General features: G+C 43.8%; 1 protein-coding gene and 1 non-coding gene across 2 annotated transcripts; one reads left to right on the top strand and one right to left on the bottom strand.

The window, feature by feature from the left end:
- Positions 1-7,181: 7,181 nt before the first annotated feature.
- Positions 7,182-7,346, bottom strand: LOC130036369 (small nucleolar RNA SNORA76). Its single transcript, XR_008794401.1, has one exon. It is a non-coding gene; the product is annotated as a small nucleolar RNA SNORA76 (small nucleolar RNA).
- A 5,943-nt stretch (positions 7,347-13,289) lies between these two features.
- ROPN1 (rhophilin associated tail protein 1) lies at positions 13,290-26,777 on the top strand. Its single transcript, XM_056127976.1, has 5 exons — positions 13,290-13,405; positions 17,346-17,463; positions 18,707-18,868; positions 25,681-25,856; positions 26,349-26,777. Exons 1-5 carry the CDS (start codon positions 13,290-13,292, stop codon positions 26,413-26,415), a joined length of 639 nt encoding a protein of 212 aa, XP_055983951.1. The 3' UTR covers positions 26,416-26,777.
- Positions 26,778-27,043: the final 266 nt, after the last annotated feature.

Consider the following 27,043-nt stretch of genomic DNA (forward strand, 5'->3'; position numbering starts at 1 on the left):
AGACCCTACATGTCTCGCCCACGAGCTGCCTCCAGGGACTATTCAAGCTCATTAACAGCCGTGATCCAGAGACACACAAAAGAATCTCGAAACCCATCAGCTCACTGCAGAGATTTCTCCAGACCCTAATTATCTAAAATTTTATAATTCCAGGAGAGCACACTGCTTTCGTGTCCACACAACATCCTATATTATTCATAGTGGGCAATACAAATAAATTATCTAGCACCTACCTGTTCAGCAGGTTTGAATGGTGGTGGGAAATTCAAAATAGTGGTGGTGTGAAGGGATGGGACTTGTGTCAAAATATTGAATGTAATCCATTATTGTGAACAACTATGAAAATTTTAAAAAACAGCAAGAACAAAAGAGGAAATTATATACAAAGAACTGTCCTTAAGAATTGCAGCAGGGGGCTGGAGCAATAGCACAGCTGGTAGGATGTTTGCCTTGCACGCGACCCACCCAGGTTCGATTCCCAGCATCCCATATGGTCCCCCGAACACTGCCAGGAGTAATTCCTGAGTGCAATGAGCCCAGGAGTAACCCCTGTGCAATGCTGGGTGTGACACAAAAAGAAAAAAAAACCAAAACACAAGAATTGCAGCAGATTTATCCACAAGTTGGGACACATTGGTGGACTATAGTAAACTCAATTAAATGAATGTCTCACCAAGAATACATTAACTAGCCAGACTCTCATTCAGATTCGAAGGAGCTTGTGTACACAATTTCACAGGTAAACCACAACTCAAAAGAACTTAGACTCAAATGCATCTTTACAAGAACTAAAGATGCTATCAGACAAGATGAGTCCTACAAACAAACCAAAGAAAGATGGCACAAATTTTATGATAATCTCTCTCAATGGTAAAGGGATCACTTGATCACTTGATCACTTGAATTCCCGTTAATTGTCGATTTGCTCGAGCGGGCGCCAGTAACGTCTCCATTTGTCCCTGTCGCGTGCTAGTGTAGCCCAATGGCGTCTGTTCGCTCTAGGAACATGAAGAGCCTCAAACCGATAGTCCATGATCTTGATGAAGAAGTCTGACCATCTGGTAGGTGGGCGGCCACGCGGTCTTTTGACATCCCGTGGAATCCAGTCGGTAACAGCTCTAGTCCAGCGGTCGTCTTTAAATCTCATTATGTGACCAGCCCATCTGATTTTTGACACCTTGGCAAACGAGACAGCGTCCCTGATTCTTGATAGTCGACAGATGTCGGAACTCCAGATTCTTTCTCTCATTTGAGTGAAACGTGATATTCCAAGCATAACTCTTTCAATTCCTTTTTGGGAGACCCGAATAGCGTTCTCATCCTGTTGACATAGGGCCCAGGTCTCTGAGGCATATGTTAATGCAGGAAGAACAGTGGAATCAAAGAGATGTGCCCGGAGCCGGAGGTTCTTCGTCCTCTTAGTTATTTCTTCAACGTTCGTGAAGGCGTTCCAAGCTGCTCTCTTCCTCCTGCGCAGCTCGGGTGCCAGGTCATTTGTCATGTTGACTTCTCGACCTAGGTACACATAGCTGTTGCATTCAGAGATGGTCGTTCCGTTAAGAGCGAATGGGGCATCAGGAACGAGGCTGTTTCTCATAAACATTGTCTTCGTAAGATTCAGCTGAAGTCCGACCTTTTCACACTCACGGTCGAAGTCGGCCAGCATTTGTGCCACTGATGTTTGGTGTTATTAAAACAATGTCATCAGCAAAGCGGAGGTGGTGTAGTTGCCGACCATCTATCTTCACTCCCATTCCTTCCCATTCCAGTCGTCGCATGATGTTCTCGAGGGTGGCACTGAAGAGTTTTGGTGAAATGGTATCACCCTGCCGAACCCCTCTCTTGACATTAATGATTACTTCTTTGTAGAATGGTGAGATCCTGGTAGTGAATCCGCAATACAGCTCACGGAGGATCTTGATGTATTGAGCTTGAATGCCCTGATTGCCTAGGGCTTCAATGACCGCTTCTGTCTCAACAGAATCAAAGGCCTTCTTTAAATCAATGAACGTTAGACAGAGCAGCATCTTGAACTTCCGAGAAACCTCAATGAACTTGGTTATCGTGTGGATATGGTCGATGGTGCTGAATCCTTTGCGAAACCCGGCTTGCTCGCATGGTTGTCCTTCATCTAGTGTTCTGCCAATCCTATTTAGGATGACTCAAGTGAACCACTTGTAAATGACAGACAATAGGCAGATCAGGCGATAATTGCCAATGTCATGGATGTCTCCCTTCTTGAACAGTAGTATGGTCCTGCTGGTTTTCCACTGGGATGGAACCTTGCATTCAGACAGGTAGCATGTGAAGAGCTGAGCCAGTGTATTGATGAGTACTGACGGCAGGTTCTTCAGGTGTTCAGGTCTGACCTTGTCTGGGCTGGGTTCTATTCGTTTCTTTACTGACGAAATGGCGTGTTGGATTTCGAAAGGGAGAACAATGGGAACGACATATCCATCCTGTGAAATTTGGTATGTTGGCAAGTAGACATGGCTATTGAAGAGATTCGAGCAGAAGTCATGGATAATCTTCTCCATTGCTGTTCTGGAGGATGTGATAGATCCATCAGGACATCGGAGGGCAGTCATCTTGGTCTTATAGTTGGTGAAGGACAGGCGGGCGTTACGAATATTCTTCCCGGCTTCTGCCGCATCTACCAGTACTTCTGCTCTTCTCTCTTTGAGGTCTTCCTTGATCGCATCTCTGCACTGCTTTGCGAGCTCGGATGTTCGCTTGTGGTTGCCTGAGGCATGCACCAAACCACGTTGGTGAATAAGCTCAAGAGTTTTCGAAGACAGGCGCTTTTTTGTGGTTATCTCTCTCTTGGCATTCCTCGCACAATCCTGGAGGTGCTGAACCAGTCGATCATATTCAATGTTGTCAACAATGGCATCTTCCCATGTTGCCGCAATAGTGCCAAAGAGCTCCCAGTTGGTGGTCATTCTGGGAGCCTTTCTCCCCTCTCTGTGAAGTAGAATTTTGCATGAAGGAGACGGTGGTCCGATCCCATTGGGAATTTTGGGACAACAGTGACATCGGTCAGGCAAAACCGTTGATTGAATATGGTGTGGTCTATTTCGTTGTGGAATCGTCCACCTGGAGACTCCCATGTCCAACGTTTAGATTCTGCTTTCTGGAACTGTGAGTTACCATGGATGGTCTTGGTCGACATGATGAACTCAGACAGTCTCTCACCCTGTTCGTTCCATTCTAGGCCATGGGTCCCGATGTGAAGTTCTTCAGCTGATCTTCTCGGTCCTATCTTGGCATTAAAATCACCCACAATGATCTTGTAGAAGGTGTGGTCTTCTTTATAGAACTTCTCCAGCTTCATGTAGAACTTCTCAATTTCTCCTTTATCATAATTAGATGTTGGTGCATAGAGAACGAAGATAGAAACTGCAGGCAGTGAGCCATATCTATTCAAATGTAAACGTCTGATTTGGGTTGTTAGGCATTAGAATGAATTAATGCTCATGGCCAAGTTTGTGTTGACAAGGACACCGATGCCTCCGACACCTCTTTTATCACATGTTCTGAGGATCAACTCTTCTCCAGTGTCGAAAACGGCATGATTAGATTGGTGCCTCCTCCACTACCCAGCCGTCGCCACACTTCAGGATGCTTTCCGGACCCGCACGGCCGCAAAGCGGCACATTATAAGACACTAAATACCCATCTTCCGGAATTGCCATACCATATTTGATAGGGTTCAAATATGGTAACACCTACGAGGGTGATTAGAGGTCACCCCAAAAGCCTCTATCCCTCTCGGAAAGCCTGGCAAGCTACCGAGAGTATTCTGCCCACACGACAGAGCCTGGCAAGCTATCCGTTGTGTATTCAATATGCCAAAACCAGTAATTAGAATGGGTCTCATTCACCTGACCCTGAAGGCTTCACCAACATGGCAGCATTGAGAAGGGTGAGAAAGGAGAGGCCGATAAAATCTCAAGGCTGAACTAGGCTGCCACAACGAAGGAAGACAAAAATGATCGTCTGTACTTTCAATGCACGTATGCTAGCATCAGATGCATCCATCGAAGACCTGATGGTACAAGTGCGAAAGATCAAATACGAAATCATTGGTCGGACCGAGACAAGAAGGTAAAGGGAAAAATTCACAAATTAAGAGACACAGAGTGCCAGGATGGATTAGAAAATTAATCCCAACATTTGCTAACTGCAAGAAACACATTTGAATAGTCAGAGCAGATACAGACAAAGACAAAGGTTGGAAGACAATTCTTCAAGCAAAAAATCCCTCAAAAAAGCAGAGCTGGGCGAGGGGGGTGGGGGGAGTGATAGAACAGCGGGTAGGGCGTTTGCCTTGCACGCTGCCGACCCGGGTTCGATCTCCAGCATCTCATATGGTCCCCCAAGCACCGCCAGAAGTAATTCCTGAGTGCAAAACCAGGAGTAACCCCTGAGCATCACTGGGTGTGACCCAAAAAAAAATCAGAGCTGCCCATACTAGTATCAGATGACATAGATTTCAGGATGAAAAGGTTATGTTATAGACAGTAAAGGTCATTTCTTTTCTTCTTTCTTTTTTCAGTTGAATCACTGTGAGATATAGTTACAGACTTACAAACTTTCATGATTACGTTTCAGTCATACAATGATTGAGCACCCATCCCTCCACTAGCGCCCATTCTCTACTATCAATGTTCCCAGTGTTCCCCCCACCACCACCCCTTCCCACCCCCTGCTTCTGTGGCAGGCACATTTCCTCTTACTCTTTCTCTCCTTTTGGGTGTTATGGTTTGCAATACAGGCACTAAGAGGTCATCATGTTTGATCAGTAGTCTATTTTCAGCACACGTCTCCCATTCCGAGGAATCCCTCCAACCATCATTTACTTACTGGTCCCTTCTCTATTCCAGCAACCTTTTCCTCCAGCATGTGAAGCCAGCTTCCAAACCGTGGTGCAATCCTCCTGGCCCTTATCTCTACTGTCCTTAGGTGTCAGTCTCCTATTATATTATTTTATATTCCACAAATGAGTGCAGTCATTCTGTGTGTCCCTCTCTTTCTGACTAATTTCACTTAGCATGATAGTCTCCATGCCCATCCACTTATATGCAAATTCCATGATTTTATCTTAGAAAATATTAATATTATTAATGTTATTAATAATATTCCATTGTGTAGATGTACCGAAGTTTCTTTAACCATTCGTCTATTCTAGGGCTCTTGGGTTGTTTCCAAATTCTGGCTATTGTAGACAGTGCTGCAAGTGAACCTACATGTGCAGCTCTCATTTCTATTGTGCTTTTTGTACCCTCAGGATATATTCCCAGAAGTGGTGTTGCTGGGTAATATAGAAGCTCAATTTCTAGTTTTTGAAGGAAAGCCCATGTTGTTTTCCAAAAAGACTGGACCAGTCGGCATTCCAACCACCAATGGAAGAGAGTCCCTTTCTTCCCACATCTGCACCAGCACTGGCTGTTACTGTGCTTTTGGATGTGGACCAGTCTCTGTGTTGTGAGATGATGTCTTATTGTTGTTTGTATTGGCATCTCCCTTATGATTAGTGGTGTGCAGTCTTTTTTTATGTGCCTTTTGGCCACTTGTATTTTTTTAGGAAGTTTCTGTTTATTTCTTCTCCCCATTTTTTGATAAGGTTGAAAATTTTTTCCTTGTAAAGTTCTACCAGTGTCTTGTATCTCCTGGATATTAAATCCCTATCTGATGGATATTGGGTAAATATTTTTTCCCATTCTGTGGACTCTTTCTGTATTTGGTCTCTGTTTTTTTAGAGATGCAAAAGCTTCTTAGTTTAATGTCATCCCTTTTTATATTTGTTTCCACTTGCTTGGCCAGTGGAGTTTCATCCTTGAAGATGCCTTTAGCTTTCAATATCATGGAGGGTTCTGCCTACATTTCCCTCAATGTAACTTACAGATTCAGGTCTGATATTGAGATTTTTAATCCATCTGGATTTGACTTTTGTGCTTGGCGTTAGACAGAGGTCTGAATTCATTTTAGTGAAGGTCATTTCTTAAGGATCCAGGGTTAGGCACATCAGGAAGAATTCATACTCCTAAATCAATACAAACCTAATGTGGGACCAGCAAAATTCTTAAAACGTTTGCTAATAGACTTGAAAAATAGACATTGATAGCAACACAATAATAGTAGAAGACTTCAACACCACTCTGTCACCTCTTGTTAGATCAACTAGACTAAAATTCAGTAAGGAAGTACGTTCTGTGAGTGAAGAAATGGAAGAGAGGGGCGTGGTAGACATTTATAGGACATTTTTTCCTCAAAAAGCCTCGTACACATTTTTCTAACAATAGACAGTCTCCAAGATAGACCACATAGTAGGACAAAAAAAAAATTCCTCCCCGTAGTAAAGAGCATAGAAATAATATAGATTATCTTCTCAGACCATGATTCACAGAAAGTAGAAGTTAATCACAAACAGAAATGGAGAAACAACTCCAACACCTGGACATTAAATAGCTCATTACTGAATAACCAACGGGTTAGAGAGGAAGTGAAAGAGTAAATTTAAAGGTTAATGGAAATAAATGAGGATGAGGACTACCAGAATTTGTGGGATACAGCAAAAATAATGTTAAGAGGGAATAATGTTATGCTTCATAGCTATGCAATCATTTATCAGGAAGGAAGAAAGGGTCCACATAAATAACCTGACTGCACAAATTAAGAAACTAGAAAACGACCCCCAAAAGGAGCCAAAAGCAGCCAGGAGGAAGAAAATAATACAACTTAGGACAGAGATTAGTGAATTTGGTCTTAAAAAATTCAAAAGATCAATGAAATAAAGAGATTCTTTGAAAAAATAAACAAGGTCAATAAACCACTAGCAAGACTCACAAAGAGAGAAAGAGATAACCCTAGTAAACCAAATCAGAAATGAAAGAGGGATGTCACAAAAGACACTACAGAAATTCAAAGAATCATTGGAGATTACTTGGACAATCTCTATGCCATGAAATGAGAGAATATATAGAAGAAACAGATAAATTCTAGGACTCCTATAATATTTCAGTGCTGAACCAAGATGATTTGGAATATGTAAAGAGACCTATCATTATTGAGTAAGTTGAAATGATTATCAAAATTCTTCCCCAAAAGAAAAACCCAGCCCCAGATGGATTCACTGGTGAAATCTTTCAAACCTTTTTTTTTTTTTTTTTTTCCGGCTAGCGTGTCGCTCGCGGTTAAAAGGGCCGCCGGCGAGGGGGGCTGGCGGCCCCAGTTATGCGCGAGCCCATGCTCTGGCGCTGCAGCCTGACCCCCGGGTCTTTCAAACCTTTAAGAGGACCTACTTCCAATCTTTTTCAGGCTCTTCTAGGAAACTGAAGAAACAGGAACACTCCCAGTTTCTATGAGGTAAATTATCACCCTTATAATGAAAGTAGACAGACATCTCAAAAAGGATTACAAGCTGTTGTCTTTGATGAACACAAATGTGAATATCTTCAACAAAATACTAGCTAATAGAGTCCAACAATTCATCCAAAAATCATAAACCATGACCAAATAGAATTCATTCCAGAGATGCAAGGATGGTATAGCATATGCAAGTCAATCAACATAATAAATCTTATCAAGAAAAGAAAAAATAAATATCATATGATATCAACAGATTCAGAGAAAGCATTTGACAAGATCCAGTACCATTCTTGATAAAAATCTCAACAAAATGGGAATTGAAGGAACTTTCCTTAATATAGTCAAAGCTATTTACTATAAGCGCACAGAAAACACTATACTCAGTGGGGGAAAACAAAAATCCTTTCCTCTAAGATCAGGCACAAGACAAGATTGCCCACTCTCGCCACTTCTATTCAATATAGCATTGAAAGTGCTTGCCATAGCAATTGAGCAAGGACATCCTGATAGAAAAGAAAGAAGTCAAGCTCTCACTATTTGTGGATCACATGACACAAAATTTAGAAAATTCTAAAGACTGAGGGCTAAAGAGATAGTACCACAGTTAAGCGCTTTCCTTGCACATGGCTGACTCTGATTCAATCCCTGGCACCCCAAATGGTTTCCTGAGCCCTGCCAGGAGTGACCCCTGAGCACAGCTGGGTGCAACCCAAAGCTAAAAATAAAGTAAAGATAAATCTTAAGGGAAAAAATCCTAAATTCTCTTCAAAAAAGCTCCTAGGAACAATAGATTTGTAAAGGGGCGTCCTACAAAATTAATATGCAAAAGTCCAAGGCTTCTTAGTGAATGAAAGAAATTTGAATAATAAAAGAAAAAGATACATTTTTTAAAAACAATCCTGTTCACAATTGTGCATCAGAAAATCAAGTGTGTTGAATCCATCTTTATTAAACAGGTGAAAGATGTATACAAAGAAAACCACAATATACTACCTCAAGAAATAAAAGAGAACATGTAAAGTAAGTAAGTAAATAAAGGCCCTCCCGTTGATCGTCGATTTGCTCGAGCGGGCCCAGTAACGTCTCCATTGGAGACTTTGTTGTTACTGTGTCTGGCATATCGAAGACGTCATGGGGAGCTTGCCAGGCCCTGCCGTGCAGGTGAGATACTCTCAGTAGCTTGCCGGGCTCTCCGAGAGGGGCGGAGGAATCGAACTCGGGTCGGCCATGTTGGCTGCGTGCAAGGCAAACGCCCTGCCGCTGTGCTATCGCTCCAGCAAAAGAGAACATGAGGAAATAGAAACATATCACCTGCTCGTGGATTGGGAGAATTAATATTTAAAAGACAAAACTCTCCAAAGCATTGTACAGGTTCAATGCCGTCCCTATAAGGATACCCAGCCAGTTTTCAAAGAAATAGATCAAACATTCCTGAATTTCATATGAAACAATCAACTACTCAAATAGCTGAAGCAATCCTTGGGGAAAAAAGATGGGAGGCATCACCTTCCCAACTTCAGACTGTACTTCAAAGAGGTAGTAATTAAAACAGCATGGTACTAGAATAAAACAGACTCAAGCATTTGATCAGTTAATGACAGCGGTAGGGCATTTGCCTTGCACACAGCCAACATGGCCGACCCGAGTTCGATTCCTCCGCCCCTCTCGGAGAGCCCGGCAAGCTACCGAGAGTGTCTCGCCCACACGACAGAGCCTGGCAAGCTCCCCGTGACGTATTCGATATGCCAAACACAGTAACAACAACAACAAAAAAAAATCTCCAATGGAGACGTTACTGGGCCCGCTAGAGCAAATCGATGAACAACGGGAGGACAGTGACAGTGAAAGAAGAAAAAAATATGAAGTGAAGCAAGGAACACTATTCTTCAACAAGTAGTGCTAGGAAAAATTGATCGGCTACATGCAAAAATACAAAAAGGTGGGGAGAGGGACTCAGACCTCTTTTTAATGTCATGCACAAAAGTAAAACCAAAATGCATTAAAGATCTTGATGTTACACCTGAATCCATAAGGTACATATGGGAAAATGTAGGCCAAACTCTCCATGGCTTTGAAGCAAAGGGTGTCTTCAAGAATGGAACATCACTGACCAAGTTGGACAAGCATAAATAAATAGGATTACATTAAACAAAGTTTCTGCACCTCAAAGGAAATGATACTAGGATACAGACCACGAAATGGGAATAATTATTTACCCAATACTAATGTCTGAAAGGGATTATTATCCAAGATATGTAACGCACTGGTAGAACTTTACAAGGAAAAACACATCCAACCCCCATTAAAAACTGGGGGGAATATTGTGAACTACTTAATGAAAATAAAAGGAATAAAAATTGCAAAAAAATGGGGGGAATAGAGGAACAGAAATTTCCTCAAAGAAGAAATACAAATGGCTAAAAGGCACATGAAAATGTTTTTCATCACTAATCATCAGGGAGATATAAATCAAAACAACAATGCAATATCATCTCATGTAACAAGAATTGGCACATTAAAAAGTGCTGGAGTGGATGCAGAGAGAAAGGGACTCTCATTCACTACTGGTGGGAATGCCAATTCTTCCTGCCTTTCTGGAATATAATATGGACATTCTCCCCCCCCCCCAAAAAAAAAAACTAGAAATTGAGCTTCCATATGACTCAGCAATACTGATCCTTGGAAAACACCCCAGGAACCCAAAAAAACACGCGATCACGATCGCGACCATCCTGTTATTCATCGATTGCCTCGAGCAGGCCCCAGTAACGTCTCCTTCGTCCTACCCCTGAGGTTTTTAAAAAAGTGCCATATTCAAGGCTCTTTCAGAGATAGGAGAATGAGACCCTTCATTGTTACTGGTATTTGGCATATTGGGTACGCCACGGGGAGTTTGCCAGACTCTGCCGTGTGGGCAGGTTACATTCGGTAGCTTGCCAGTTTGTCCAAAGTAGGAACGAGATGATAAGATGTCACGCGGCGGCAAATGTGGCCGTGCGCTTCCAGGAACTGGGTTTTATAGTCTGAGTCTTGGCCGTTGATGGGATTACACAACGCCAGGGGGCCAGTTGGTGGGTGTGACCCCCGCCTACTGGAATTTGGAGGATCTGGGTGGAGGACGCTCAGCCCCGATCTGAGTAGGCTTGGAGATCTCAGCCCCGGGACCCCCGGGACCCACAATGCAGAAGTAATTTATGCTCCTATATTCACTGCAGCACTATTCACAATAACCAGAATGTGGAAACCACCCAAGTGCCTGAGAACAGATGAGTAGTTAAAGAAACAACGGTACATCTACACAGTGGAATTACTATGCAGCTGTTAGGAAAATATGGAGTCATGAAATTTGCCTGTACATGGATGGACATGGAGAGTATCATGCTGAATGAATGAGTTGGAGGGAGAGGGGCAGAAGGAATGATGACACTCATTTGCAGAATGTAAAAAAAATATGTATGAGACTAAAACACAAAGACAATAGAAATGAGGACCAGGAGGACTGGTCCATGGTAGGAATCTTGCCACAAGTGGGAGTGTGGGAGAGAGTGCACTTAGGACAGGGAAGGGATCACTATGACAATGATAGTGGAAATGATTACTCTGGACAAGAACTCAGTGCTGAAAATGGTAAACTGATACACATGATATCCTTTGAAGTAACAGTATTGCAAACCACAATGCCTAAAAGTGTGTGTTGGGGGGGGGGGGGGGAGAGGTCTAGAGAGAGGTCTGCCATAGAGACAGGCTAGGGGGCCATGGAATTTGGGGACATTGGTGACAGGAACAGACACTGGTGAAGAGACCGGTGCTCAACCGAAACTCTATCATGCAAAACTTTGTATTTCATAGTGATTCTAGTTTTTTAATTTAAAAAAATGACGTGCCACTATTTGGGAACACTTTGTTTACCAAAGTGGCTTGGTACTTTCCAACAAGGCTGTTGGTTTTAAATTTAAAGCTCAGTGCTAGTTGCTACACGCACAGAAGACTGTTTCTCTCCTGTGAGCAACTGTGAGACTGATTCTGGTCTCCAGGCTGATTTCTGCCAGTAGGGGAAACATGTCTGGGGGTTTTGCTATTATTGTGTTAATTGGCTCACAGTGAGATAGTTACAAAGTTACAAACCTGTTATTCATTGGGTTTCAGTCATACAATGTTTCAACACCCATCCTTCAACCAGTGTACATTTTTCCAGCACCAACTCCCAAGTTTCCCTCACAGCCACCATCCCAGCCTGCTTCTATAGCAGGCACCTCTCTCTCTCTCTCTCTCTCTCTCTCTCTCTCTCTCTCTCTCTCTCTCTCTCTCTCTCTCTCTCTCTCTCTCCCTCTCCCTCCCTCTCCCTCCCTCCCTCCCTTTCTCTCCCTCCCACCTTCCTTCCCCTCTTCTCCTTTTGGCATTATGGTTTGGAGTACAGGTACTGAAAGGCTCTCAGTTCAGCTCTCAGTTCTTGTCCAACAATTATTGTCTTAGTGGTACCTTCTCTATCCTGACTGGCTCGTCCCCCCACCCCACACACTACTTGTGGCAAGCTTCCAGACGTGGACCAGTCCTCCTGGCCCTTGTTTCTACTGATCTTGGGTACTAGTCTCATATTGTGTCTTTTACATCTGGTGTTTTTAAGAGGGCTTTTCAGAATAACTAGTCTCTCAACTAAAAACAGACAATTAACAGTTAATCTGTTCATGCATTGACTTGTATGACATCTATGGATTTTTATGTTTTGTATCAGTTTGTCCTTAAACATTTTGAATGAAAGTTACCTTTCTATTTTTTAATTATAGTAGATGAGTACATGCGGATGAGAGATGTTCATTAAATAATAATTTAATGACCGCTATGAATTTTATTTTGGAAGTAGCCTAGTGCCAAATAATAGATGATTCTATTAGATTCTCTTAAACCTTTATCCGGTCAGAGGATGTAAATTATGAGGATGTTTGGGATGTGCCCTTGAGTAAATAAGCTATTCTTTGTGACACCATTTATTTTTATATATATTTTATTTTTAATTGAATTCCTTCTGATTACCTATAAATAGGAGAGATTTTATAAAGATGTTATGAACTTATATTAAAATTATTTGCCTTGTCTGAAATAAATAACAGGTATATAATTTCCAGACATCTTTTATTACTTTTTCCTGATGATTAGCTTTTTCCTTTTTTGACTTGCAAAGCCTTTAATAGCAGTTTCAGGAATTCAAAGTTCTAGCTCCAAACCCACACCAGGGTCAGTGTCTCAGCACCAATGACCCACAGTTCCCTCCTTCTCCCCACCCTACCTCCTTTCTATTAATTTGCGTTTTATAATTTGGTTCACATGTTTACAATAATATTAACTTTTATAATTTTGTTCTATATGGATAACTCATATGGATAAACCAATGAAATACCCAAGACCCGTGGCCTCTGCCCTATTTTATTGCCAGTTCGCCTTCTCATCCCTCCCTTCCACTTCTCTTCCTTGGCATTCTCATTTCTACAATCCAGAGACCAGGGTTTGCCACCACTGATTTCTACCATTCCCTTGTCTTATTACTCATTCTATCACAAATAAGTGAGAACATCCAAATTTGAGAAAATTCTGTAAGGGGAATTTAATCCATTGGAACGACATCACTAGATTTTTTTGCGTGCACTTTTTGGCTCCTATTTTTTTTCAGTGAACACAGCTAGTGTGCTTTTAATGTAAAGAGCAGTTATTTACATCAATCAAAAGCAGGGGTGACTAGCTAACTTCGGGGTTATGTAAGACCAGATTGCGTGTCGGGCAGTCCGCGGCCTGGGGACTCCTTAGTAATCAGAATGCCAGAGACTGAGTGACCTCTGCTCAGGATTCCTGCCGTTTGATGATTCAAATATTTCCTTTTTATTTCCCGCTCCCATCCCATCCCCAGCGAACAGATCAACAAATCAATGCCTCAGACAGATAAGCAAATATGCATTCCCCCGGAGCTGCCGGAGTTGCTGAAGCAGTTCACCAAAGCCGCCATCCGGACCCAGCCGCAGGACCTCATCCAGTGGGCTGCAGAGTACGTGCGGGCCGGCGCGCGCGAGAGGAACGGCCTTTGGGACTGCCGGGAAACCGTCCGGGCTGCAGCCTGCAGCCAGGACGCACCACCCTGTCGGACGGACAGGCTTCTGTGGTGCCGGATCTTTAGAACCCACCCCCAGAAATCCATCAGACTCGCTGAGGGGTGGCCTATCCGCCTAAGCGAGCCGGACCGGCCGGACGTCACAGTGTCCCCGGACGAACCGCAAGAGCTGGAGGGCCGCGTCTCCCCGTGCGCGCACACGCCCCGCGGGCCGGCAGCTGCGGGATACAGGGCTCGGAAGCCCCCTCGGGCTGGGCCTGTCCCTGGGGTGACCGGGAGGCGCTCTCCTGGCGCGCCACGAGGTGGCGGCCTAGCGCTGGGGAGGACGGAGCGCCCGGGTACCCTTCTGAGGATGCCCGCCCCGCCAGGGTCGCGGCCTCTGGCTGGAGGGCGGTGATGCTGTTCTCCTGCGTTCCTTTGAGTCGATGTGGCTCTTCGCTCCTCCTGGAGGAGACGTGGGCATAGCGCAAATATTCAATAAAGGACAAGGGAGCTGGACCAGCAGCAGGGCGGGAGGAGAAGGGAGCTGGACCACCAGCTGGGCGGGAGGACAAGGGAGCTGACCAGCGGCAGGGTGGGAGCTGGACCAGCAGCTGGGCGGGAGGACAAGGGAGCTGACCAGCGGCAGGGTGGGAGCTGGACCAGCAGCTGGGCGGGAGGACAAGGGAGCTGACCAGCGGCAGGGTGGGAGCTGGACCAGCAGCTGGGCGGGAGGACAAGGGAGCTGACCAGCGGCAGGGTGGGAGCTGGACCAGCAGCTGGGCGGGAGGACAAGGGAGCTGACCAGCGGCAGGGTGGGAGCTGGACCAGCAGCTGGGCGGGAGGACAAGGGAGCTGACCAGCGGCAGGGTGGGAGCTGGACCACCAGCTGGGCGGGAGGACAAGGGAGCTGACCAGCGGCAGGGCGGCAGCAGAGGCCACGCGCCCTCTTCCGGGAGGACTCAGGCCGCGCCAGCCTAGCCGCTCACCAGCAGTGGCGACTGGGAACGACCTTACACAGCAAGCCTCTCAGCTGTGACGTGGCTTCTTAGACAAATGTCCGGGAAACTGGGGGACTGGGGCTCGGGGCAGGAGGTAGGAGGTGGGAGGTAACTAGACAGCCCAGGTCATTTCCAGGCTGTTTGTGGTGGGTGGGAGGGGGTGTCAGGGCAGAGCAGTGCTCAGGGGGAGGGAGTCTGCAGAGGGGCTTGAGTAGGTGCCTCTGAGGGGTCTCCAAGGTACCAAAAGCGAAGCGAGAGCAGCCCCCCGCCTCGCCAGCCTCCAGTGAAAGCGCGTACAAACGAGCTGCTGCGTGTGCTCCTCCGTGGAACCCGGGAAGCTCTGCTAGTAATGAGCCCTGTTTAGTTTTCCCGTTCTAAAGAGTCTTTACTGCCCTTAAGATTGCAGAAGACAACTTCTTGGGCATACACAGACGTTGTTTTATGCTCTACAATAGTTCAAAACCTCATGTTATTGTTCTTGTGCTGTAATTTTATTGCAAGTAAAACGTCATTTCTTGGTATTGTCCCTGACATTTATGGGAGAAAGCATTCCTCTGTGGTTGCCTGCTTGCTTCTGTATTGCATCTTGGGCTATAAACTTTAAATATCCACGAAGATTCAGATTGAAGATTCAATCTGAAATTTGAAGATTCAGATTTAACGACACTGGCAAAGGGCAGCTTGGCCTCAGAGTGCGCTTCATCCAGACCAGACCAGAGAAGCACTTCACGGAAGGTTTTATATGACTTTACAAACCTGTACCATTTTAGAGGATAAAATTCCACAAAATTCCAAGACAAAATATGTGTCTCATACACCATAAACAAGAATGTCCCTACATATGCCTTCCCGGAGAAGAAAGCCCCTGTGTGTGTGACCACCCAAATTTGCAATATGTGAATACCCTGGGAATTGTCCTCTGTAGTCACAGGCTGTGGGCAACTAAGCCCACACTAGTTTCCTTTATATGTCAGTCCTCTAGCTAGAACGCCACCAAAAACATTGTTGCTCACTCTTTCCTTTCTCTTTCCTCCTTTCTTCCCTCCCTGCCTCCCTCCCACCTTACCTTCTTATTTTCCTTCCCTCCCTCCCTCCCTCCCTCCCTCCTTTTCTTTCTTCCCTCCTTCCCTCTTTTCTCATTCTCTCTCCCTTTATTCCCGTTCTCCCTCTTTTTCTTCCCCCTTCCTCTCCTCCCTCTCACTTCCCCCTCTCTCCCTTTCTTCCTTTTCTCCTTCCTTCCTTCCTTCTTCCTTCCTTCCTCCTTCCCTTTCTTTCTTCTTTCTTTTTTCTCTTTCTTCTGTCTTTTTCTTTCTTTCTTTCTTCCTTCCTTCCTTCCTTCCTTCCTTCTCTTCTCTTCTCCTTACTTCCTTCCCTTCTTCCCTACTTGCTTGCTTTCCTTCTTTTCTTTTTTTTCATAATGTAGGAGTACTGCTATTTATTCAGTTATTGATTAAGCTGATTGAATTGGGCATGAATTCTGCATTACTTTTTTATTCTGAATGTTAATTTAATTTTATTATTATTCCCCCCTTTTTATTGGTTCACCATGAGATACAGTTGCAAAGCTTTCGTGTTTGAGCTTCAGTTATACAATCATCAAACACTTATCCCTTCACCAGTTCACATTTACCACCACCAAAATCCCCAGTACTCTGGCCCCGCCCCCCCCTCCCCCACATCAGCCTATATCTACAGAGTGTGCTCATGCTTACTGTCCAAAGTAGCCTTGCCCCTCTCCTCCCACCTTGCTGAGGACCTTGAAGGGAAGGGATGCCTGGCAGGTTCCTGGTAGCTTTAGCTCTGTGCAGCTCTGTGGCTTCAAAACAGGCAATGGGACTCCCCTCATCGCATGACTTGTGCAGGGTTGATAAAATTCTCCCTTAATTTTTGCCTATTACCTGGTTCTGGAGAAAGAGATGCATGGACAGTCAATGGCAAAGCCTCTGTTGCAGACAAGCCTTTTCATTTCGCTGTGTGAACTACACATTTCAACTGCTTGTCTCCACTGCTAGAGGCAGCCCCTGTTCATCTGCGAGTTCTGATGTGGGTCTTGGTTGCAAGTCCACTCCACAAAGCACTGATGGGAAAATAGATTTTATTGAAATTGTTAGGGAAGATAGAGAGGAGGGCACTGCATCGCACACTCCAGAAGGCCAACTCACGCTCTTCTTTGGCCTCTCTTCTAAACTTCACCTCTCCTAGAGCCCCTTCAACCATCTCTTTCTTTTTCCTGAAGCTCCCAAGCCACACTGCCTCCAGCCAAACGCTTCCTGGCTCACCCTTGGAGTCCTTTCATCGCCCACCTTATGCAAGTTACTTTGCTTCTTTCAATTGCTCTTTTTGAAGTTATGTAGCTCATCTCACTTCTCAGTGAGGGACTTTACGTCAATAGCTTTCATGCTTGAAAAAAATACTTTAGGTTCTAGGATTCATCTTCCATAAAATAATGACAAAAACAATTTGGTTTTCTTTCCTTTTATTTCTTTCCATGTATGTATATTATACATATACATATATAATATACATCATGAGAATGTCTGTGTTTATCTGTGCTGTATGTACATAGCATGCAAATAAAAAACCAAGACTCAATGTGTTTTATCGAATTCTATACCAAACTTTTATTGCTTCTTACACATCTTAAAAGAGTAAAGAAACTTTTTTATTTCCTAAGCATTCCTGTGCCTTAAGTGGGAAGTAACACAGTTTGGGTTTTCTTAGACATAAATGAAGTAAAAAAAAAAAACAACAGTGCCTGGCACATAGACGTCACTTAAATGTTCTTTCCTCCATCCCCTTCTTCAAAAAAGATGGGGAGTGCGGGGGGAATTCCTTAAGCAGCCAGAGGCATTGGAGTGTAGCATCCTCTTCTTACCCTTTATTTTTTTCCCTTGCAGCTATTTTGGGGCCATGGCCCGTGGAGAGAGCCCTCCAGTGAGGGACCGGTCTGAGCGAGCCCCTTTTTCGAACTGGGCAGAGCTTACACCTGAGCTGCTAAAGATCTTGCACTCTCGGGTAAGGACCACAGACCTTGTGGAGTGGGGGAGTAGGAGGGGGGCAGAGGGAGGAGGACTGGGACAAAGGGAGGAGGGCTGGGTGGTTTCAGACAAAAACCTACAACTCCACTGCCAATCAGCTGGCTGCATAAAATCAGCATCATCTTAAAATTCACTAATCCATCTATGCCTTGAAAGTAGATCTGGAGGGAACTAAGAATGCTACTGAAATCGACTCTAAGTTGAGTTGGCACTGAAATGATCCCAGATTTCCCAGAAGTTGGCAGAATGTCTCAAGGCTCATGGCAATACTAATTCATTCTCTCCAGAAAATACAGATCTTCATTGCTTCACAATGTCTCTCTAACTAATCAATACCATACCATAATGCTCATCACAGCGATAACATGTTATGGCTTCCCAGTTATCCCAGCTGCAGACAGAGTCTAGATCTTAGGGAAAACCCTGACCCCACACTACATCGTCCTGAGCTCTGCCCAAAGACTGAATGAAAGCTGAGTCTGACATGAGGAAGTCTGTAGATTAGCAAATTACCCATAAATAAGGTTTCTCACCATCGTACCTGGCTTTAGGACACAAGGGGTTTCGGTTGAATGAAGCCTGAGTCAGTCAGTGCCTTCATCACAGAGATGGAGCCTTTCACTCTAGTCAGAGGGTTAGGGAGTGCTTCACTGGGCATCTGTACCATAGTGCATTGTTGGCCAACAGCTGGCCTTTCATTCCCTTGCTTCTCTCAAACACTTATGCAGTGGACATGGCAGAAACCTGAAGTGCCTGGGGCATTCCGAGCAACATGAAACATTCCAGGTCATCAAGCCCCATGATGTTCCTGAGAAGGCCTAAGGGATGCATGGTAAGGTCTTTGTGTAAAGAACTCAAAGAAGACTAGAAGCAAAAGACTGGAATCTAGTTTCATCACAACTAGTGGTATTAGAGGCCTTATAGGAAGGGACAGCCTAAAAATAAAGTAGAAGAAGATGAAAACATCAGAAAAAACAGATTCATGTTTATTTTCTCCCACAATTCTGACTTCGAAGTTAAATATGATTCAATTATCTCAGGCTTTGCTCTGTTCCCCGCTGAAAACCCTTCTGCCCTTGCTAAAAGAACTGCCTGGCAGAGTCCTTCTCTGAACTTTTGCAGTGTTCTGGGAGATTAGGTGTCCTGCCTGGGCCGGGTTTCCCGAGCAATCTCTCATTCTAACCTCATACTCTGGCCTTCTGTCTTCCCTTGACCCACAGGTTGGTGGCCGATTGATCGTCAATGCAGATGAGCTGGCCCAGATGTGGAAGGTGCTCAGTCTCCCAACAGATCTGTTTAATAGCGTGATGAATGTGGGCCGATTCACGGAGGAAATAGAGTGGCTCAAGTTTCTAGCCCTTGCTTGCAGCTCTCTCGGAGTAGTAAGTCAGTTTTGCTGTCTGGTGCTTGTTGAAGGGAAATCTTTCTCTGGAAGACAGTGCATCTGTACCCATGGTCCGCTGACTCTAGGTAATGATGAGTCATGTTCTCGCACTGAGAACTCTCATACTCTCTGAACTGAGATCTCTATTCAGCAGCCAGAGGAGTGACTGACTAGAAGAAAGATTCAGGAAAATCGTCACCTGGACCTGGAGCTCTCTCCGGGTTGATTAAAGAGGGATTTTAGGTGGATTTCAAATCATTGCACACAAATTTGCTCGAGCGGGCCCAGTAACGTCTCCATCATGAGACTTGTTACTGTGCCCGCTTGAGCAAATCGATGAACAATGGGAGGACCGTGACCGTGACCGCACACAAATAGTTTCAGTGCACTTCATTCCCTCCATTCCTATTCTGAGAGATCAACCAAGACGCAGCCACAAAGTAAGATTTACTTATATTGGGTTCTAGGCTCTTGGAAGGTACTCCTAGAAGGCACATGAGATTCTTCAAAGAGGTGAAGCCTTATAGAGGATTTCTATGATAAGCATAATTCTATAAAAATTAGAGATGAGAGAAAGTGAGAAGATGAAACTGTCTCTAGACGTATAGCCATGATGTCACCATTGATGCCGGATGTTCATACAAATTCATGAAGTTTTCAAATTTGACCTCATTGACAATTGGAAAGCTATTTTCCTGTTTTAAAGAAAATGATACTGTAACCAGCTTATAAGTGTACATATATATGCTTTGGTATTACCCTATATGTGGAAACACTTGTTAAACATGGTTATAATAACTTAAAATGAATCAGACTTTTTAATCCCTAAAATATGTGCAAGTTTAAAAGTTAATGTGGAAAGTATCGCTTCTGCCAAAACCAAATAGTCTGAAAAGGTAGTTTGAATAATTTAGCATATCTGAACACGATCTTGTTCTTTCTTCCCAAATATGCTTTAAATCTGCACATTTGACTGTTTCTGTGAAAAGTATAGAAAAAATATTACAACCTCATTCTTCCTATGAGTTTTCTCTGTGACTTTCATTGTAATTCATTAGAGAAGAAAAGAGAGATAACTCCTGTTTTGTTTTTTGGTGGATGTGCTTTGTAAGATATATATGTATATATAATGAATTAATTATTTTTTTCTAAAGAGGAGAGGGAAATGCAGCATGAAGATGTGTAGCTAATTAATTATCACAGTTCACAGTATCACAGTTCTATGAAAACAGCCCTAAGGATTCAGTTTGTTTTTTGAGGGGCATGGTTTGATCTATTCCCAGCAGTACCAGAGCTTATTCCTGGCTCTGTGCTTAGGAATCACTCCTGGTGATGGTCAAAGGGCCCTATGCAGTGCTGGGGAATAAGCTGAGGTCCTAGTCATTGTGACCGTATGCAAGGCAAGTGTCTTACCTCCTGTACTATCTCTTTGGCCCAGGATTTTAAAAAAAAATTTATTAATGAATCACCATGAGGTAAAGTTACAGACCTACAAACTTTCGTGCTTGCATTTCAGTCATACAGTGATAGAGTACCCACCCCTCCACCAGTGCCCATTTTCCACCACCAATGGTCTCAGCTTCCCTCCCACCACCCCCACCCTGTCCCCTCCACCCCACCCTGCCTCTGTGGCAAGGCATTCCTTTTTGCTCTCTCTCTCCTTTTTGGGTGTTGTGGTTTACAATAGAGTTATTAATTGGTCATCATATTTGGTCTATAGTTTGCTTTCATCCTGCATCTCCCATCCCGAGCAGGCCCTTCTAGCACCCTTTACTTGGTGGTCCCTTCTCTATCTGAGCTTCCTTTTCTGCCAGCATGTGAGGCCAGCTTCTAAGCTGTGGAGTAATCTTCCTGCTACTTATTTCTACTATTCTTGGGAGTTAGTCTCCCATTCTGTTGCTTTATATTCCACATATGAGTGCAATCCTTCTATGTCTGTCCCTCTCTCTCTCATTTCACTTAACATGATACTTTCCATGTTGATTCACCTTTATACAAATTTCACGACTTCATCTTTTTTTAACAGCTGCGTAGTATTCCACTGTGTAAATGTACCAAAGTTTAACCAGTCATCTGTTCTCGGGCACTTGGGTTTTTTCCAGAGTCTGGCTATTGTAAACAGTGTTGCAATGAACATATAAGTGCAGATGTCATTTCTACCATACTTTTTTGCCTCTTCGTGATATATTTCCAGAAGTGGTATTGCTGGGTCAAATGGGAGTTCAATATCCAATTTTTTGAGAAGTACCCATACTGTTTTCCAAAAGGACTTAACCAGTTGACATTCCCACCAGCAGTGAAGGAGAGTTCCTTTCTCCCAACATCCACACCAACACCAGTAGCCTGCGTGCAAGGCAAACACCCTACCCACTGTGCTATTGCTCCAGCCCCTCAAGTGAAGGTTTTCCACATCCCTTGAGTCCTCCTTGCTGTCTCTGATCTCCATGAAATACTCGTCTGCACAGTCGCTAGCTTCTTGCAGTTTGTTCTCTCTCTTTTCACCAGTGCTGAGCTAGAAAGTACCAGGTTGTCCTCCACTGTTCTCTGACTTGGTAATCCACTCCCCAGCCAGTCACCATCTTGAGTCCTCCCCCATCCACTTAATCACAGTAGCTAGAAATGACTTTGAAAGATAAATCCCAGACCTTCCTTTGCTTACCCTACTGTACAATTACTAGGTTCACTTTAATCTGGCTGCCTTCCAGATTGTGGTAGAAAAAAACAGGAGGCAGTTTCTACCTGGAGCTGTGTACCTCCATTCAAAAATGAAGATGATGGTTAAATAAGATGTCCCATTGAAGTTCTTTGTCTCTAACATCCTGTGATACTATCTTGCCTCTTTTCCACTGAGACATGCTCAATTCTGGTTCTAAATAACATAGGGTTGCTCTGACTTTGTGAGGGTCCAAGATGCCTGTTTGACTTTGGTCCTCAATTTCCTTTTGTTAGAGTTTTCAGAAGCCAGGAGGATGGTGCAAAGTTCTGAGCACATGCTTTGCCTATGAGAGCCCTGGATTCCGTCCCCACACTGCTTGGTCCCCCAAGCACTTCCAAGTATGACCCCAAAACAAAGAATACCTAGAGGTGTGAATAAGGGGCTCTATGAATCCAGGAGGTAACACCCCCTTGTTTTGTGTGAGACTGAATCTAAATGTGCAGGAATCAGATTGTCACCATCTGGGAGGGGCTTTGCATTAGCATTGATCCACTGACCCTTAGTGGCAGGTCTAGGAGTTTCCTCCTCCCTCTGCCAACGTGCTGAGATCTTCATGCCATTTTAGAAATCCAGGTCTTTCCTTACAGAGGCATCAAGGCAGGGATATTTGGCAGCAGGTGTCTTTAATCCTGAGCTTTGGGGGTCTCTAACAGTATTCAAGGTGCCACATGCAGACCTATATTCACCTTTCTCTCAGCCCTCTTCCCCTAGACCACTGACACCTATTAGCTCAAATCATGTCATTGTGTTCACTGGAAGGAATAACATGTCTCAGTAGCCAATAATTCATTCTCTGTCTTTCACCTGTGAGTATTTTAAAATGAGACTTGTAAAATGCTTGAAGTGTGTTGCTTTAAAGTGTATTTTATATGACCAAAACAATCTAGTACAGCAAAAAAAAATTTAGGTAGTTTACCCCTGAAACTCGAACTCTCCCTGAGGATTTTTGTTTTCAGAGGGGCCTGTTTTCGGGAGCTCAATATCCTATGAGGAAGGGAGAGGAGGTTCTCTAGGGAAGGAGTAGAGATGGGGTCCATGGGGAGTGTGAACAGGACACTGCACATCTTCACTCAATCACTGTCTGTCCATGTTTGCTGAGGTTTGGGGTCACCTACTAAGGCCAGGACTTCAGAATTGAGTGCCCATTCGGCATCTGGTGGTGTCCCCAACTTTTCATCAGTATCCCGAAACTTGCATGCTGCAGACCCCTAGCACCAAATATTTTGATATCCCTACCGCCATATATTTTCTTCTGGTCCCCACCAGGAATTATCCCTGAGAACAGAGTCAGGAGTAAGCCCTGAGAGCATTTGGGTGTGGAGAAAGAGAGAGAGAGTAAAGGAAAGATATATGGAAAGAATAGAAGGAAGGGCTTTTTGAAGTTAACCAAAAAGATTTAGTCTATAGAGTTCTTTATTCAGTGTTCCATTTATTATACTTAAAGTATATATTTTATTTAAAATACTAAATATATTTAAAATGAAGGCAATAAAATGTGAAGGTTTATTATTTGTATAATCAATGAAAGATGATGTTTGGAGTTGAAATCACTTATATTAGTTTGTTAGGATGACCCTGATGTAGTACTCAGATTAGGTGGCTTGAACATCTTTATTTTCACAGTGGAAGCTGGAAGTCTGAGTTCAAGCATCTTTGGTCTCTTACCTTTTCTAACAAATGGCTTTGGTTGTCCATTGACTGTCCCTCTGTGCATGTCAACCCACATGCTCACATGAACTTCTTTCTCGCTCTCATCTTCTCTCTCTCCTTCCCTTTCCTCCTCCGCCTCTGTTGTCAGTCTGTCTCCTCCTGTCCTTCCTCTGGATTAGGAACCTCTCTAGTTACTTTAATTTTACCTTTAAAGGCTCTGTTTCCAAATCTCTCTCTCTTTTTTTTTTTTTTTTTTTGCTTTTTGGGTCACACCCGGCGATGCTCAGGGGTTACTCCTGGCTCATGCACTCAGGAATCACTCCTGGCAGTGCTCAGGGGACCATATGGGATGCTGGGGATTGAACCTGTGTTGGCCATGTTGGCTGCATGCAAGGCAAACGCCCTACCCGCTGTGCTGTCGCTCCAGCCCCCAAAGAGAATCTTTTATGAGCTACTAGAGGTTAAGGTTTCAACCTAAGTATTTTGACACAATTTATCCTATAATAGCAGCTCAATTTGTAGGAGACTACAAGAGGAGGACAAGAGAACAAAGACACAGGGGAATAGCTGAGTGATTTTTAAGAGAAGCAGAGACAATGCATTATTAATGGAAATTATGGCATTATGGGCATATATGCTTACACATCTATCCAAAATTACTTTCTTGCTAACTTCATCTCTGGCACATTATCTCTCATCTCACTGACTACCTTTTGCCCAGAACCCTCCAATCTACTTGCCTCTGTGGGTAGAGGCTGCAGCACATACCTGATACAGGCTTCACATTAGTCTCCAGGAAAGGACTCCCAAAGGCAGGAAAGAGTAAATGAAAGTGGCCTGCTGCAATCCCCACATTTCCTCTACCTTGTGTGGTCAAGCATTTTACAAGACCAGTGTTCTAGTCCCTGAACTACAGAGCTAAGGTCAATCATTTTAAGATGTATGTCCGTTGGAAGTTGTACTTATTAACATGGGCAGAGCGATAGCACAGTGGGTAGGGCATTCGCCTTGCATGTAGCCATCCTGGGTTCGATTCCTCTGTTCCTCTCAGAGAGCCTGGCAAGCTACTGAGAGTATCCTGTCTGCACGGCAGAGCCTGGCAAGCTCCGCATGGTGTGTATTTGATATGCCAGAAACAGTAACAACAAGTCTCACAATGGAGACGTTACTGGTGCCCGCTCGAGCAGATCAATGAACAACGGGATGACAGTGCTGCAGTGCGACAGTGCAACTTATTAACAGCAAAATTTATACAAGAGACAAAATTAAAATGAATGAATACAAGTCATGTCAACATGACTTGCCATTAGGTAAGAGTGTCACTTTAGGAAAATGGATCCAGTTTGTTTAGTTTCCCTACACACTTTCTGACATTCAGACGTACTCTCCTTGTAACACACCGCAAAGTCAAAGAAGCACCATCTGTAATTCTACTACATTCAGAGAGAGGAAGGAAGCAGAATTGCAAAAGCAAGTTACAAAGGAAAAACAATGCAGGCCAGTTAAGGAAATATAGCAGTTACTTACTCAGTCAGCACCTCACCACTCGGGACTAATTTTCACTGATCCCTGGGGAAAGTGGAAAAACAATCTGCACATCATGTTTCAGCAAACCCCTTTGTGTGAGTGTGTGTGTTTGTCTGTGTGTGCAGTGCATGCGTCTGTATATATCTACTGACCTGCCTTTGCTAATTCACAGCTAAATTGTCCTTTCTATCAGTCATTCCTTTACCCAACCGTTTCATAGCTTACGATGCTTGAAATTTAGCCAGAGTAGGGTTTTCCCACTGAAGACAGAGGTAAGTGAGACCTCTGTTCTGAATGATCTTTAATGATCAAGTTTTGTTATAAAGACTGACTACTTCTCTAGAAGCCCTGCTGTGGAAATACCTGCTCTTCTCACTTGCCGATTTCCTCCAGCAACAAGGTTAGTGTTGTGGCATGTAAAGAGCTAGGTAGTTCTGCTCTGACGGGGCTGCAGGTGGTAGAGAAAGTGGATTTATCTTGATGCTCAGCATTATTCTCCTGCATCGGGAACTTTCATCCCAGGGACATTACTCTACTTCCGTTCTCCTTTATACTGGCATTCGAATATATCACTGGATTATATAAGATAGCTAGAGAGAAGATTGGGGAGCAATTAAAATGAAGTATGATTCTAATTGATATAATGTAATATCAAATTTTCTTTAGTGAAGTGTTTCTGATTAAACCAATAAATAGCCTAACGTATTCATTAGGTTACAAACCCAATTCCTCGAGACACGGTATCTCCAACAAAGAAAGAACATAAATATTACATCATTCCCAGTTCACTTTATGAGAGCAATAGTTTGGTGGTTTCTTTTTTTTTCTTTTTTCTTTTGTCCTAGCCTCTATACCAATATTAGGATTCTAGATTGCAATAGTGACTTTCTACTCATTTAATCTTATGGCTTTTATAGACCATTGCAAAAACTCTCAAGATAGTGTGTGAAGTTTTATCATCTGACCATGATGGTGGACCTCCACGTATTCCTTTCAGCACTTTTCAGTTTCTCTACACATACATTGCAGAAGTGGATGGGGAGATCTCTGCCTCACACGTCAGTCGAATGCTGAATTACATTGAACAAGAAGTGTAAGTCAACTCAAACCGATTGAAGGGGAAAGGATAAAGGGATGAGTAATCTGAAAGGCTAAGTTATGGGGGGGTTACTCAATTATACTGCTCTGAGAACAAAGAAATACTATGAATCACAAGAAGCAATAGGGCTTGAAAAAGAAAGGTAAAGAAATTGGAGAGAGAAGGGGAATCTGGTAGAATAAAACAGTGATTTGTAGCATGCCAAGACCCACTTCAGTTGCATCACTGAGGAACATGAGAGAAATGCAATTTCTCGAGTTGCGCCCCGAACCTTATGGAACCAGAACGTGTGGGGCTGGGTTCAGGCTAGCAAGACCTCCCTAGCAGAAGAGGAGGAGGAAGCGGAGGCGGAGGCAGAAGTGGCAGCAATCTGAGTCAGAGTCCAAGAGGGACAAAGTAGTGATGTGGGATGGGAGGGTTGGTCCTCTGTCGTCTTTCTAAGGTGATTGTAGATGACCTAACCCCACATGTTTTTTTCTTAAACAGAATTGGTCCAGATGGTTTAATCAAGGTGAATGACTTTACCCAAAACCCCCGGGTTCGGCTGGAGTGAAAGCACCCTTTTGGCACTTTTAAAGAAGACAGAGATGATTGAGCTTCACAATGATTAAATCTCATCCGCCATCTGATGTCGATTTTCTTGTTAAACTGGTACACACTAATAAACAATTAGGCAAACATGTGGAATCAGAAATGTGTGAAAGTGAGATGTAAGATTGTTTGAACAAAACAGAAGATTAGCATTCTCCTAACACAGATACAACACACAAAGCCTGGATAGAAAATGATTTCGACTCAAAGCCAGACAGTGAAGGTGCCACCTGGATTCTGACCATACACTCCTATTTCCTAGGGTACAACAGTATCCACGCACAATTTTGAGGTGAGTCCACAGGAGGCACTAATAAAGCATTGCAGAGATAGCATTGCAGTGTCCATAGATTTTTCTGACACTATTTACAGAGTCACACGACCCTCTTGGAAACTTTGCTCTGAGAAAGCAGATGAGATTTGCAGACTGTGTAGTTATTATTCTGAAGGGCAAGTGTGACCGGCATGTAGGCATGTTAAGTTGTTAAAAGTTGTCTTGAGGTGGCATATCGTATTATCTTAGCTTTTGATGTACATTTGTATCTATATGAAAGGGGGAGAAATTTCTCTATTAGTATCCAAATAAAAGA

Source organism: Sorex fumeus, unplaced genomic scaffold (genome assembly GCF_029834395.1).
Source record: "Sorex fumeus unplaced genomic scaffold, SorFum_2.1 ptg000063l, whole genome shotgun sequence".
NCBI lineage: Eukaryota > Metazoa > Chordata > Mammalia > Eulipotyphla > Soricidae > Sorex > Sorex fumeus.

Bases quoted from the DNA above. Each gene is read 5' to 3' on its own strand.
- ROPN1 (XM_056127976.1), top strand. From the start codon at position 13,290: ATGCCTCAGACAGATAAGCAAATATGCATTCCCCCGGAGCTGCCGGAG. The intron at 17,464-18,706 runs GTAAGGACCACA...CTTGACCCACAG, and splicing joins TAAAGATCTTGCACTCTCGG to GTTGGTGGCCGATTGATCGT. The intron at 18,869-25,680 runs GTAAGTCAGTTT...TGGCTTTTATAG, and splicing joins CTTGCAGCTCTCTCGGAGTA to ACCATTGCAAAAACTCTCAA.